The sequence below is a fragment of the Homalodisca vitripennis genome, chromosome 4, assembly GCF_021130785.1.
Source record: "Homalodisca vitripennis isolate AUS2020 chromosome 4, UT_GWSS_2.1, whole genome shotgun sequence".
Lineage (NCBI taxonomy): Eukaryota > Metazoa > Arthropoda > Insecta > Hemiptera > Cicadellidae > Homalodisca > Homalodisca vitripennis.
The window spans coordinates 205,786,406-205,799,831 of NC_060210.1; the positions used below are offsets into that span (position 1 = coordinate 205,786,406).

Below are 13,426 nucleotides of genomic sequence, written 5' to 3' on the forward strand. Positions count from 1 at the left end.
CAGATTCAAGTTGAGTGTGTGAATAGGTCAACCAGCACTACTCAGTCAGCAATGGACAATATTATAACCAATCTCAAACAATCACAGATTCAAGTTGAGTGTGTGAATAGGTCAACCAGCACTACTCAGTCAGCAATGGACAATATTATAACCAATCTCAAACAATCACAGATTCAAGTTGAGTGTGTGAATAGGTCAACCAGCACTACTCAGTCAGCAATGGACAATATTATAACCAATCCCAAACAATCACAGATTCAAGTTGAGTGTGTGAATAGGTCAACCAGCACTACTCAGTCAGCAATGGACAATATTATAACCAATCTCAAACAATCACAGATTCAAGTTGAGTGTGTGAATGCAATGTTGTCAGATCATGATGGCCAGTTAGTTACAATACTTGATTATGTGTCTAACTTAATACAACATTTTTTATTCAAGTATTCCAGGGAAGTTTGTGATTAAAATATGAGAGATTTTAATATGGCATTAAATTTACAAACATGGCCAAAGGTTTATAAAGCTCCAGATCATTTAAGATGTGACACCTTTATCCATATTTTGTATATTACTTCAATACTTATTTTCTACTTGTATAAGTTAGAAATTTCTTAGATAAAAACCTCGGGTTAGTGAACTAGAAAAAAGAAACTAATTACTGAAAGAAATCAATGCTTGCCCAAAGAACAAAATCACAAGAGACATTAGTAGTAACTCTAATACAATACTTTTAAAAATAAAATTATTCAAGAAAAAAACTACTATACCAATAAAATTAACAGATCTATCAAATCAAATCAAATCAAAATCAAATCAACTTCTAAATATTTGAGGTGTCAAAACATATACAGTTTAGTTAGAATTTATATTAAACAACTTTTATTCTCTACAAATTTGGTAAACCCCACGGTTGATATTGTAAATATTACTTATTTCCTAGGTATAAGATACTAATTACATTTTACGATCCTCCAATTCTTAGCAAATGGATTATTAGATACATGTTTTATGTAACTATTTAATTGGTGAACCGACCTCAAAGTTGGCAACAAAAGGCAGTATTCCACACTTGGACTTGCGGTTGACCTTGGACTCGTGAATGGAGCGCAGTTGAGCCTGCATGTAGCGATCATAGTTCCGCTTGACCTGCACCAACACCGAGCCAAACGTCATGCTGAGGAACGAGCCAGTGTCTTGTGCTGACATCACGTGTTGGCTGAATCTCACCAGCGCATACATGCAGTAGCTGTTATTTCAAACAAGCATTTCAGTAACTGGTAATGGCCACAAGATGTAAACAGCTATGTCAATTTGTTTAAAAATATTTAGAGAATATTATAATAACAATAAACAATTGTTAGTTTCCATGAAAATAATTAAAAATACTTTTAAAATTGTTTTAAATATTCCGTTGTGCAACTGCATAGCAATAAGTTTTATATCAAAACTGTGAATGTATAACTTATTCTAAATTTTCTGTTAATTCCAAAAATATGTTATCCTAACTTTTACCTCAAAACTTATTTGATACATGGTTTTTTTATGAAAAAGCGCACACAGTTACTGTTTTTCTTAAAATATAGGTTCATCTTTAAGGAAATATCTTTCTGGGTAAACATAATCTTATGACTGCATTTATACTTATACAAGTAAAATAGTTCAAACAAAAATGAAGTACTAAATTTGAATCCTAACTTATTTCCATATGTACAATATACAGAAAGTTTCATCTTTTACTCAAAGTCACAGGATTCCACCCTGAGTTTTCGGCCTCCCTGTCGAACTGGTCTGGCATACTGTTCGATCAGATGGTATGACTGTTTTGTGTGGTATGAACTCCACAATTACATATAGGGTAAAAGAAATTGGTTTTCTTTTTCTAGTTTCTACACTCACATACGACAGTTTGTGTTGGGGATTTTCACGAGTTCATGAGCAAGGCCAAGGACATCACTACTTCTTTGTTTGACTCACACAGTTGTGAGAGAACACTTAATAGGAAATCCGTCTGCTACATGGTCTGTCAGATTAAACTTCGTCATCACTAGAAATGGAAGATCCAAAATGAGCTCTCTGAGGTCACATGATCGTTCTCTACGTTTTCACCCATAATGAATTATAAAGGGTGCGAAGTGGCAGGTGCAGTGAGCAAGTCCATGAAGCATACGCACAGCCGTCTTCTCTCTTCTTACGTGCTGTATTTTCGTGCGCGCATCTGAGAACTGTCTGATCCAAATCTTGTCTTCTATGAAAATCCGATCAGGCTGAGTTGAACTGGCAGGCTTCTTTTAGGCTATCCTTACCTTTTCTTTTCATTTTTACTCTCACCTAAAGAGAAAACTTCCCAAAAAATCTAACTTCTACTATACCTAATTTCTCTATCTTCCAAGCCAAGGTGGAACAGCATATGCCAAGGGCTGTGTGGTCAAGGGAGTGCTTGCACTCTGGATACCTGGCAACCTCCAATTTAAACATAGCCTTCCCCAAGTAGAGCGGGACAATGCTTGGGGTGACCTTTAGATACCTACTCGTGGAACACTATGAGTACAAATGAAAACAAAATAAACCAAACCAGAGCTCTAGCAGCACTCAAAAAGTGGATAAAAATCCACAAAAAATAGAGGGAATGGAAATGATTGCTGACCCGAGCTGAACAATCAAAGAAGACAGGCAGACTTCCTAACAGAAGTCCTGAATATTACACTCTGATTTTCCCGAAACCCTGCTCTCATCTGAACAGATGGAAGATATTCACAACTCCATCCTGGAAGCGATCGTGAAAGAACAGGAGGATCCTAACTCTCCACAGGAGAGGAGACCACAGGACCAACAGGAGACAGGGAATCCTGACTTTCACATGTGAAAATAACAACACAGCAGAATGGCTGAAAGGAAAGCAAGACTCTCTTAAGCTTTGGGAAGGGGCCAGTCTGAGGTTTGTACCAGAGGGAGAAATTCCTTGTGCAAGAATCGTCACGACTGCCTATTTTCCAAATAGCACAAAAGAATCCACTGATAAGATCATGAGGTTCTTGAAAGCATAAAAAAGAACTATCAGTGGTGATGGAATGTCCTGTGTAGAAGTGACGAGGAAAAGTCAGTGCTGCTTACCCTGGCAGTCGACTGCGCCACAGCAAGAATCTTGAAAAAGAGGGCCCACAATTCAACAAGTTTGGCAAAATTTAGTTAAGACTAAGAAGAAACACCAGGGGAACAGTGAAGAACCAAATCAGGTGGGGGAGACTTCAGAAAAATCTGAGACCGTCACCAAAAAAAAAAAAAACACTGCTAAGGAGATGGAAATGGAAGAGACCGAAAAGGTATCAAAGCAATCTGTACATACTTTACCTGATATAGGTCTGTTCCTGAAGGCAGTGTGGCGGTTCAAAAAGAAAAACTGATGCTCTCTCTTCCTGAAGAAGGGATCCTCTCTGAAAGGACCATCTGTTTCGGCAATGAGAAGAAAAGGGGGCACTGTCCCCAAATGCTCCAAGAGGATAGACCACCAGGGGGAGGTAGTAAAAAGCCATAAATATGTGCATCATACAGATACCAAGGGCGTAATCGAAATCTTGAGTAGAAGGTTTATCACAACAAGCCTGGATATTGCCTTAATTCAGGAACCTTGGATCAACAGAAGTCACATCAGAGGATTCTTCAATCTCAGGTTGGTAATCTCATATATGATCATTCAATTGAAACTCCAAGAGCAAGTGTTATAATTTCAAAACATATAACAGCTTTCCCTGTTATAGGTCAAATTTCAAAAGATATGGTGGCGGTGTCTGTGAAAGTAGCCTCACAACAAGTGGAAAAAGAGGTAATCATAGCCTCAGCTTACTTCCCCAACCCTTCAACACACTGCCCACCAGCACCAGTGGAAATAGAAAGGCTACTGCAGCACTGCAGAGAGAGAGGCTGTGACTGTAATGCTCATTACACCTTCTGGGGAAGCACTAACATAAACCCCAGAGGTGAGGACATAGAGGCAGGAGTTGAGATGATCATGACCGACAGGGTTCCTAAATCTACCAACTGGAGAGAATACCGAGTGTCCCTAGCCGAAGAGTTGGAGGAAATAGAACCCTACTAGAAAAATGAACTTGAATTAGAAAGGTCTGCTCAACTAGTTAAACACGCTATCATAAGGCCAATGAGAAAAACGGAAGATGTGCCTTGGTGGACTGGGAGGTTAGAAACACTTAAAAACAAAACTCAAAAATTATTAAAATGTGCAACAAGGACAGATGACTGGATCCTTTATCACCATGCCCTAAATGAATATTAAAAAAGAAATTTGGAAAAATAAAAGAAAAACCTTTTTTTGCAAAAACATTAATAGCCTACCAGAAGCTGCCAGGATTAAATAAACTCTCCAATCCGATCATTCTAACCCAATGGGGTCCATAGCAGAGTAGTTTAACACGTTGTCTGCAGTAGATAACCTATTGATCTTGCTGGTTTATTAGACACCTTACTCACTCAGTATATACCAGCAGCAAAGGTGCTACCATGTGTTAGCTAGAGTTTTTGTACAGAGTAGTTTAACACGTTGTCTGCAGTAGATAACCTATTGATCTTGCTGGTTTATTAGACACCTTACTCACTCAGTATATACCAGCAGCAAAAGTGCTAACATGTGTTAGCTAGAGTTTTTGTACAGAGTAGTTTAACACGTTGTCTGCAGTAGATAACCTATTGATCTTGCTGGTTTATTAGACACCTTACTCACTCAGTATATACCAGCAGCAAAGGTGCTAACATGTGTTAGCTAGAGTTTTTGTACAGAGTAGTTTAACACGTTGTCTGCAGTAGATAACCTATTGATCTTGCTGGTTTATTAGACACCTTACTCACTCAGTATATACCAGCAGCAAAGGTGCTAACATGTGTTAGCTAGAGTTTTTGTACAGAGTAGTTTAACACGTTGTCTGCAGTAGATAACCTATTGATCTTGCTGGTTTATTAGACACCTTACTCACTCAGTATATACCAGCAGCAAAAGTGCTAACATGTGTTAGCTAGAGTTTTTGTACAGAGTAGTTTAACACGTTGTCTGCAGTAGATAACCTATTGATCTTGCTGGTTTATTAGACACCTTACTCACTCAGTATATACCAGCAGCAAAAGTGCTAACATGTGTTAACTAGAGTTTTTGTACAGAGTAGTTTAACACGTTGTCTGCAGTAGATAACCTATTGATCTTGCTGGTTTATTAGACACCTTACTCACTCAGTAATATACCAGCAGCAAAAGTGCTAACATGTGTTAGCTAGAGTTTTTGTACAGAGTAGTGTAACACGTTGTCTGCAGTAGATAACCTATTGATCTTGCTGGTTTATTAGACACCTTACTCACTCAGTATATACCAGCAGCAAAAGTGCTAACATGTGTTAGCTAGAGTTTTTTGTACAGAGTAGTTTAACACGTTGTCTGCAGTAGATAACCTATTGATCTTGCTGGTTTATTAGACACCTTACTCACTCAGTATATACCAGCAGCAAAAGTGCTAACATGTGTTAGCTAGAGTTTTTGTACAGAGTAGTTTAACACGTTGTCTGCAGTAGATAACCTATTGATCTTGCTGGTTTATTAGACACCTTACTCACTCAGTATATACCGGCAGCAAAAAGTGCTAACATGTGTTAGCTAGAGTTTTTGTACAGAGTAGTTTAACACGTTGTCTGCAGTAGATAACCAATTGATCTTGCTGGTTTATTTGACACCTTACTCACTCAGTATATACCAGCAGCAAAAGTGCTAACATGTGTTAGCTAGTTTTTGTACAGAGTAGTTTAACACGTTGTCTGCATTAGATAACCTATTGATCTTGCTGGTTTATTAGACACCTTACTCACTCAGTATATACCAGCAGCAAAAGTGCTAACATGTGTTAGCTAGAGTTTTTGTACAGAGTAGTTTAACACGTTGTCTGCAGTAGATAACCTATTGATCTTGCTGGTTTATTAGACACCTTACTCACTCAGTATATACCAGCAGCAAAAGTGCTAACATGTGTTAGCTAGAGTTTTTGTACAGAGTAGTTTAACACGTTGTCTGCAGTAGATAACCTATTGATCTTGCTGGTTTATTAGACACCTTACTCACTCAGTATATACCAGCAGCAAAAGTGCTAACATGTGTTAGCTAGAGTTTTTGTACAGAGTAGTTTAACACGTTGTCTGCAGTAGATAACCTATTGATCTTGCTGGTTTATTAGACACCTTACTCACTCAGTATATACCAGCAGCAAAAGTGCTAACATGTGTTAGCTAGAGTTTTTGTACAGAGTAGTTTAACACGTTGTCTGCAGTAGATAACCTATTGATCTTGCTGGTTTATTAGACACCTTACTCACTCAGTATATACCAGCAGCAAAAGTGCTAACATGTGTTAGCTAGAGTTTTTGTACAGAGTAGTTTAACACGTTGTCTGCAGTAGATAACCTATTGATCTTGCTGGTTTATTAGCAGTGGTGTAGTGGGGCCGGAGCGGCGCTCCGGCACAGCTTTAAGAAGCGGAGCGTCGCTCCGGCATAGCATCTAGAGCCGAAGCTGTGAACTGGAGCACCACCCACCTGTGAAATTTGTTAGGCGGGTGACGAGTCGCTGGATAATAAAAAGGCGCATCACTTATATGTCCGTTGAGTCGTATCAAGGTATTTGTAGGCGCTGTGCAATAGACAACTCTTGTAACTCGCAACTAGCGCCTTCATAAAAATCAGGGTGCTCTCTAGCACTCTCTCTCTCCCCCTCCCATGATAGGAGTGCCACACCACCCCCGCCCGTCCATCTCCTACTAACTGCAGGAAGTGTATACTTACACAGACAGGTCGAGACTTGTTATTCGCGTTCCCGGTCTCTATGTTGTTGTGAGTGCTTGTATTAAGCTGTTATCGTCGAAAGTCTTAGTCGTAGTGGTTGAGTTCAAACAGCGTACCGTATATACTGTTAGTTTTGTTTGAGTTGAATCCTCTATAGTACATTTGTGAAAGCCTATTACTAATTTTTTAATTATTAGTTTGTGAATTTTGTGAAGTGATGAAACCAAAACCTAAACAAAAATATGTAACCTAATTTTTAGTGCCCCTAATATGACTGACTCAAATCCAGTTCCTGGAACATCAAACCCAAAAGCTAAAATTAAAATAAGTAACCTCGCTGAGCCTGAGCCTCATGAAAAGGAAGTTCGAGCAAATGACCCCCACCCCCTCAGAACACAGTGGCCTGAAATTTGGACAGAAGATATGTGGGAAAGAAAGAAGGCGGCTTTTCCTTGGATAGACTCAAAGGAAGGTAAATTAGGCTGTAAAATTTGTTTTGAAGTCGGTAATTTGGGAGCCTACAAAAAAGAACATGTTTCGCTTTCTTATGAGTGGCGTTCGAACAAGTTTTTTTTTATGGCTCAAATAGAAAAAATCAACTCAAATCTTTGAGGAAAAAGATTATTGAACATAAACAGTCGAAAGCTCACCAAATCGCTAAACAATTATTGACAAATCAAACAAACATTCGATGCCACAACTAATTGATCTAATGAATCAAGCTCAGCTCGATTCAACTAAGGCTGTGTTTAGATCGGCATATTTTATTGCTCAAAACGACCGTCCGTACAGCGACCATTTCGGATTGCTTGAGCTAAAAAAACTAAATGGGGTAGATATCGTCGTAGGCCTTCATTCAAGGTATAGTGCGGTTGAAATAATACATCATATTTCAAAGTAAATGAAAATGCGCATTTTGAATCAATTAAAGGAAATTTCTGGAAAACTGTCAATAATCATTGATGAATCCACAACCATTAGTTCTAAATCTGTCCTCATTGTATATTTAAAATGTGAATCTAGCAAGGATAAACCACCAAGTACTAAGTTATTTTTGGACTTATTCGAGCTTTCTGATCAAAAAACTGAGACAGTTTTTAACAGTGTTCACCAGTGCCTTGAAGGATATGGTTTTAATGGCGAGTACTTAAAACAAAATTTGGTTTCCTTTACAAGCGACGGGGCGAATACCATGTTGGGAAAGCACTCAGGTGTAGCAAGATTTTTATCTGTTTACCCTAATATTATCATATGGCACTGTATGAATCACAACTATTGGAACTGGCTATTGGGGATACCATAAGTGAAGTAGCCGGGGTTAACCATTTCCAGTCATTCGTGGATAAATTTTATTCATTGTACAGCACAAAAGATAAGCGAGAGTTAAAAAATGTGCACAGGAGCTCGATATTCAAATGAATAGAATCGGTAGAATTTTAAGCACGAGGTGGGTAGCAAGCAGTTTTCGTACTGTTATCAAGCCTTAGCCAGCCACTTCTCTAAAGCAATGGATGATCCTGAGAGAACATCCACTGATAGATGCAAATATACTGGTTTATTGAAGAAGCTGACTTCCCATAAGTTTTTGTTAAACTTAGCATTTATGTATGACATTCTTGCTGAATTGGGTTTGTTGTCTGAAAGTCTGGAAAACAGAAGCACTTCCCTTGTATTTACAGACAAACTGATTCATAGATCAATCAGATATCTGGAATCTTTGAAAGAAAAACCTGGGACACGAGTTCTGGAGGCACAAGTCGCCATGAGGGAAGGCTGTTTTGCTTCTGTAAAGTTAAATAAAAACCCTCAGTATCATTTAATGGTGAGCAGTTGATTTCTAGTGTAATCAGCAACTTAAAGAAGAGAATGTTTACCGCTAGCTTAGGCGAATAAATTGTCAAGAACGAGGAGTTTGAAGAGCAACTAAAAGTTTTGGAACCCGAATACTGGCCTACTGATATTCAACCTGGGTTTGGCCAAAGTTGAAAATCAACAGAGCTGTGACTGCTTACAGGGATTACTTGGACAACAGCAGGCAGGTACCTGATGGACTGCAAGAGCTTATAAACTGCACTAAAATAATACCCTGCATTTCCGCTGACTGCGAAAGAGGGTTCAGCAGTATGAATAACACACTCACACCATTAAGGAAACTCATTGACAGTAAGTCATGTCTCAGCCCTACTGTTTTTAAAACTCCAAGGTCCCCCGCTCCGCAGATGGAAGCCTGACCCCTATATCATGACATGGCTAAGAAGACATCGTTCAGCAGCCGACACCCAAACAAGAATAGCAGAAAATCCAAAGAAAGGAAATGGGAATGGAAAAGGAGAGGAATTTTGGGACATACTTTAGAGGTTATCGCACAATATTCATGTTCGTGTTACCGTTGAATATACGAGGTACGTCCAGAAAGTAAGTGTACTGGTACTCTCACAGCTTTAGGGAATACTTTTTCGACATGTTGGCAACACTGCCGCATAGCTTCACTCCTCCCCTTCAAAACGAGACTAATCCGAGGTTAGTGTGTTGAAAACTCTTGACGCAGTAGCATCTCTCGTGAAAAATGTCGATTGTATCTCCCGCCAAGTGCGAAATTCGTACCGTCATTCGCTACCTCACTGTGAAGGGAAAATCTCCGGTTAAAATGTTTAATTTTTTTTTTCCTATACCCAGCAACTCGCCACTCCCATGGTGTAATTATAATACATTTATATTAGTTTTTACCATGAAATAACTACTGTTATAAAGTATATTTAATAATGAACCAGGATATATAAAATTTATTACAATCGCTCTAGTTTAAGTGGGTAAAACTATAGTTTAAGTGAAAGTCGCCCGACCTTGGCGAGGGGGCGGGGGCGGGGGGAATCTGCGCGGTAGCACACCTTTATACTTACACCATGGTCGCTCCGGCACAGCTAAATTCGGCACTACACCACTGTTTATTAGACACCTTACTCACTCAGTATATACCAGCAGCAAAAGTGCTAACATGTGTTAGCTAGAGTTTTTGTACAGAGTAGTTTAACACGTTGTCTGCAGTAGATAGCCTATTGATCTTGCTGGTTTATTAGACACCTTACTCACTCAGTATATACCAGCAGCAAAAGTGCTAACATGTGTTAGCTAGAGTTTTTGTACAGAGTAGTTTAACACGTTGTCTGCAGTAGATAACCTATTGATCTTGCTGGTTTATTAGACACCTTACTCACTCAGTATATACCAGCAGCAAAAGTGCTAACATGTGTTAGCTAGAGTTTTTGTACAGAGTAGTTTAACACGTTGTCTGCAGTAGATAACCTATTGATCTTGCTGGTTTATTAGACACCTTACTCCACTCAGTATATACCAGCAGCAAAAGTGCTAACATGTGTTAGCTAGAGTTTTTGTACAGAGTAGTTTAACACGTTGTCTGCAGTAGATAACCAATTGATCTTGCTGGTTTATTTGACACCTTACTCACTCAGTATATACCAGCAGCAAAAGTACTAACATGTGTCAGCTAGAGTTTTTGTACAGAGTAGTTTTAACACAACACGTTTGTCTGCAGTAGATAACCTATTGATCTTGCTGGTTTATTAGACACCTTACTCACTCAGTATATACCAGCAGCAAAAGTGCTAACATGTGTTAGCTAGAGTTTTTGTACAGAGTAGTTTAACACGTTGTCTGCAGTAGATAAACCTATTGATCTTGCTGGTTTATTAGACACCTTACTCACTCAGTATATACCAGCAGCAAAAGTGCTAACATGTGTTAGCTAGAGTTTTTTTGTACAGAGTAGTTTTAACACGTTGTCTGCAGTAGATAACCTATTGATCTTGCTGGTTTATTAGACAACTTACTCACTCAGTATATACCAGCAGCAAAATTGCTAACATTTGTTAGCTAGAGTTTTTGTACAGAGTAGTTTAACACGTTGTCTGCAGTAGATAACCTATTGATCTTGCTGGTTTATTAGACACCTTACTCACTCAGTATATACCAGCAGCAAAAGTGCTAACATGTGTTAGCTAGGTTTTTGTACAGAGTAGTTTAACACACGTTGTCTGCAGTAGATAACCTATTGATCTTGCTGGTTTATTAGACACCTTACTCACTCAGTATATACCAGCAGCAAAAGTGCTAACATGTGTTAGCTAGAGTTTTTGTACAGAGTAGTTTAACACGTTGTCTGCAGTAGATAACCTATTGATCTTGCTGGTTTATTAGACACCTTACTCACTCAGTATATACCAGCAGCAAAAGTGCTAACATGTGTTAGCTAGAGTTTTTGTACAGAGTAGTTTAACACGTTGTCTGCAGTAGATAACCTATTGATCTTGCTGGTTTATTAGACACCTTACTCACTCAGTATATACCAGCAGCAAAGGTGCTAACATGTGTTAGCTAGAGTTTTTGTACAGAGTAGTTTCACACATTGCCTGCATTAGATAACCTATTGGTCTTGCTGGTTTATTAGACACCTTACTCACTCAGTATATACCAGCAGCAAAAGTGCTAACATGTGTTAGCTAGAGTTTTTTGTACAGAGTAGTTTCACACATTGCCTGCATTAGATAACCTATTGGTCTTGCTGGTTTATTAGACACCTTACTCACTCAGTATATACCAGCAGCAAAGGTGCTAACATGTGTTAGCTAGAGTTTTTGTACAGAGTAGTTTCACACATTGCCTGCATTAGATAACCAATTGATCTTGCTGGGTTTATTAGACACCTTACTCACTCAGTATATACCAGCAGCAAAAGGTACTAACATGTGTTAGCTAGAGTTTTTTTTGTACAGAGTAGTTTCACACATTGCCTGCATTAGATAACCTATTGATCTTGCTGGTTTATTTGACACCTTACTCACTCAGTATATACCAGCAGCAAAGGTGCTGCTAACATGTGTTAGCTAGAGTTTTTTGTACAGAGTAGTTTCACACATTGCCTGCAGTAGATAACCTATTGATCTTGCTGGTTTATTAGACACCTTACTCATTCAGTATATACCAGCAGCAAAAGGTACTAACATGTGTTAGCTAGAGTTTTTGTACAGAGTAGTTTCACACATTGCCTGCATTAGATAACCTATTGATCTTGCTGGTTTATTAGACACCTTACTCACTCAGTATATACCAGCAGCAAAAGGTACTAACATGTGTTAGCTAGAGTTTTTTGTACAGAGTAGTTTCACACATTGCCTGCATTAGATAACCTATTGGTCTTGCTGGTTTATTAGACACCTTACTCATTCAGTATATACCAGCAGCAAAAGGTACTAACATGTGTTAGCTAGAGTTTTTGTACAGAGTAGTTTTCACACATTGCCTGCATTAGATAACCTATTGATCTTGCTGGTTTATTAGACACCTTACTCACTCAGTATATACCAGCAGCAAAAGGTACTAACATGTGTTAGCTAGAGTTTTTGTACAGAGTAGTTTCACACATTGCCTGCATTAGATAACCAATTGGTCTTGCTGGTTTATTACGCCCCTATGTCCAGGCTAGCAACTGCTTTTAACACTTAGTGAGCCCCACCAACTCCAGCAGTTATCCACAACAATAGATTAGACCTAATATTCTACCCTGCACCCTATTATCTCGCCATTGGCGTGAGTGATGTGGTGCTCCTGGACATCCGTAGGGTTGCCCAGATTTAAATAATAAATTGGTTTTGTGGTACCAAGCTGGTTATAGGTTTAGCTGGAAAGTAAAAACTAGCCAAAGGTGAATAAATTTGACAGTCTTGGGCATGATCTAATGAGATTGATGAAAAAGACAGATCAATACATACATACATACAATACATACAATACATACATACATACAATACATACATACATACAATACATACATCAATACACTTGTATTAACCAGTAGCATAATGTTAAATATTGTATTGTTTAGGTCCAATTTGTTTTCCTCTTAATGCAGTGTCTAAAAAGCTGATGATGCTACAGACTTGACTCCTGGAACCTGGAGTCATGTTTGTCTGAACGGATAAAAAAAGTTGGTGATAAAGAAGCTCAAAAAGTAATTTTTTCATCGTCAAACACACCAAGGCTACAAAATATAGTGAAATTTAGGTGAAGAGGAAGCCTTGATCCTTCAAAATGATTTAATAGAGCTGAAATGCACAAAGAAGCAGAATATATTAAATTGCAGAAGCAATAAGACAAACAGTGTTATACAAATGTACCTTTATAAAAAAATCAGTATTTCAAACGGTTTTTTTTTAAATTTTCATGGAAATTTCACAGGAAGACAAAAATTTGACAAAATAAATTGCTAATGATTAATTAATGAAAAAGTCCTATATTCAAGCATCGACATCAAGAACATAATAATATGTCCATGAATGATTGGGTTAACAGAAATCTCTAGCAAGACAATAAACAGGTTACACATTAATCACACAATGACCATCATACAATTATTATCAAGTATTTCACTTAATATGAAGCTCTCCTGACTTTATTTAATACTCACGATTGATAATGTCTGTTAACTGCATTCTCCAGATAGCAATACCTTTGTCTAACTCCATGCCTTCAACATTAATCACATGCTTTAGTACAATACCCAACATGCAAAGTTGTCAAGGAAGAAAC

The 13,426-nt window shown here is 38.2% G+C and overlaps 1 protein-coding gene across 1 annotated transcript in view; it reads right to left on the reverse strand.

The window, feature by feature from the left end:
- The window catches only part of LOC124361396 (exocyst complex component 1-like), a 72,991-nt gene that overhangs the window by 42,514 nt on the left and 17,051 nt on the right, over positions 1-13,426 (reverse strand). Inside the window, exons 6-7 of the mRNA XM_046815444.1 lie at positions 13,305-13,364; positions 1,036-1,246 (exon numbers count right to left, since the gene is read on the reverse strand). Coding sequence (XP_046671400.1) covers positions 1,036-1,246; positions 13,305-13,364 — 271 coding nt within the window. The remainder of the gene's footprint in view (positions 1-1,035; positions 1,247-13,304; positions 13,365-13,426) is intronic.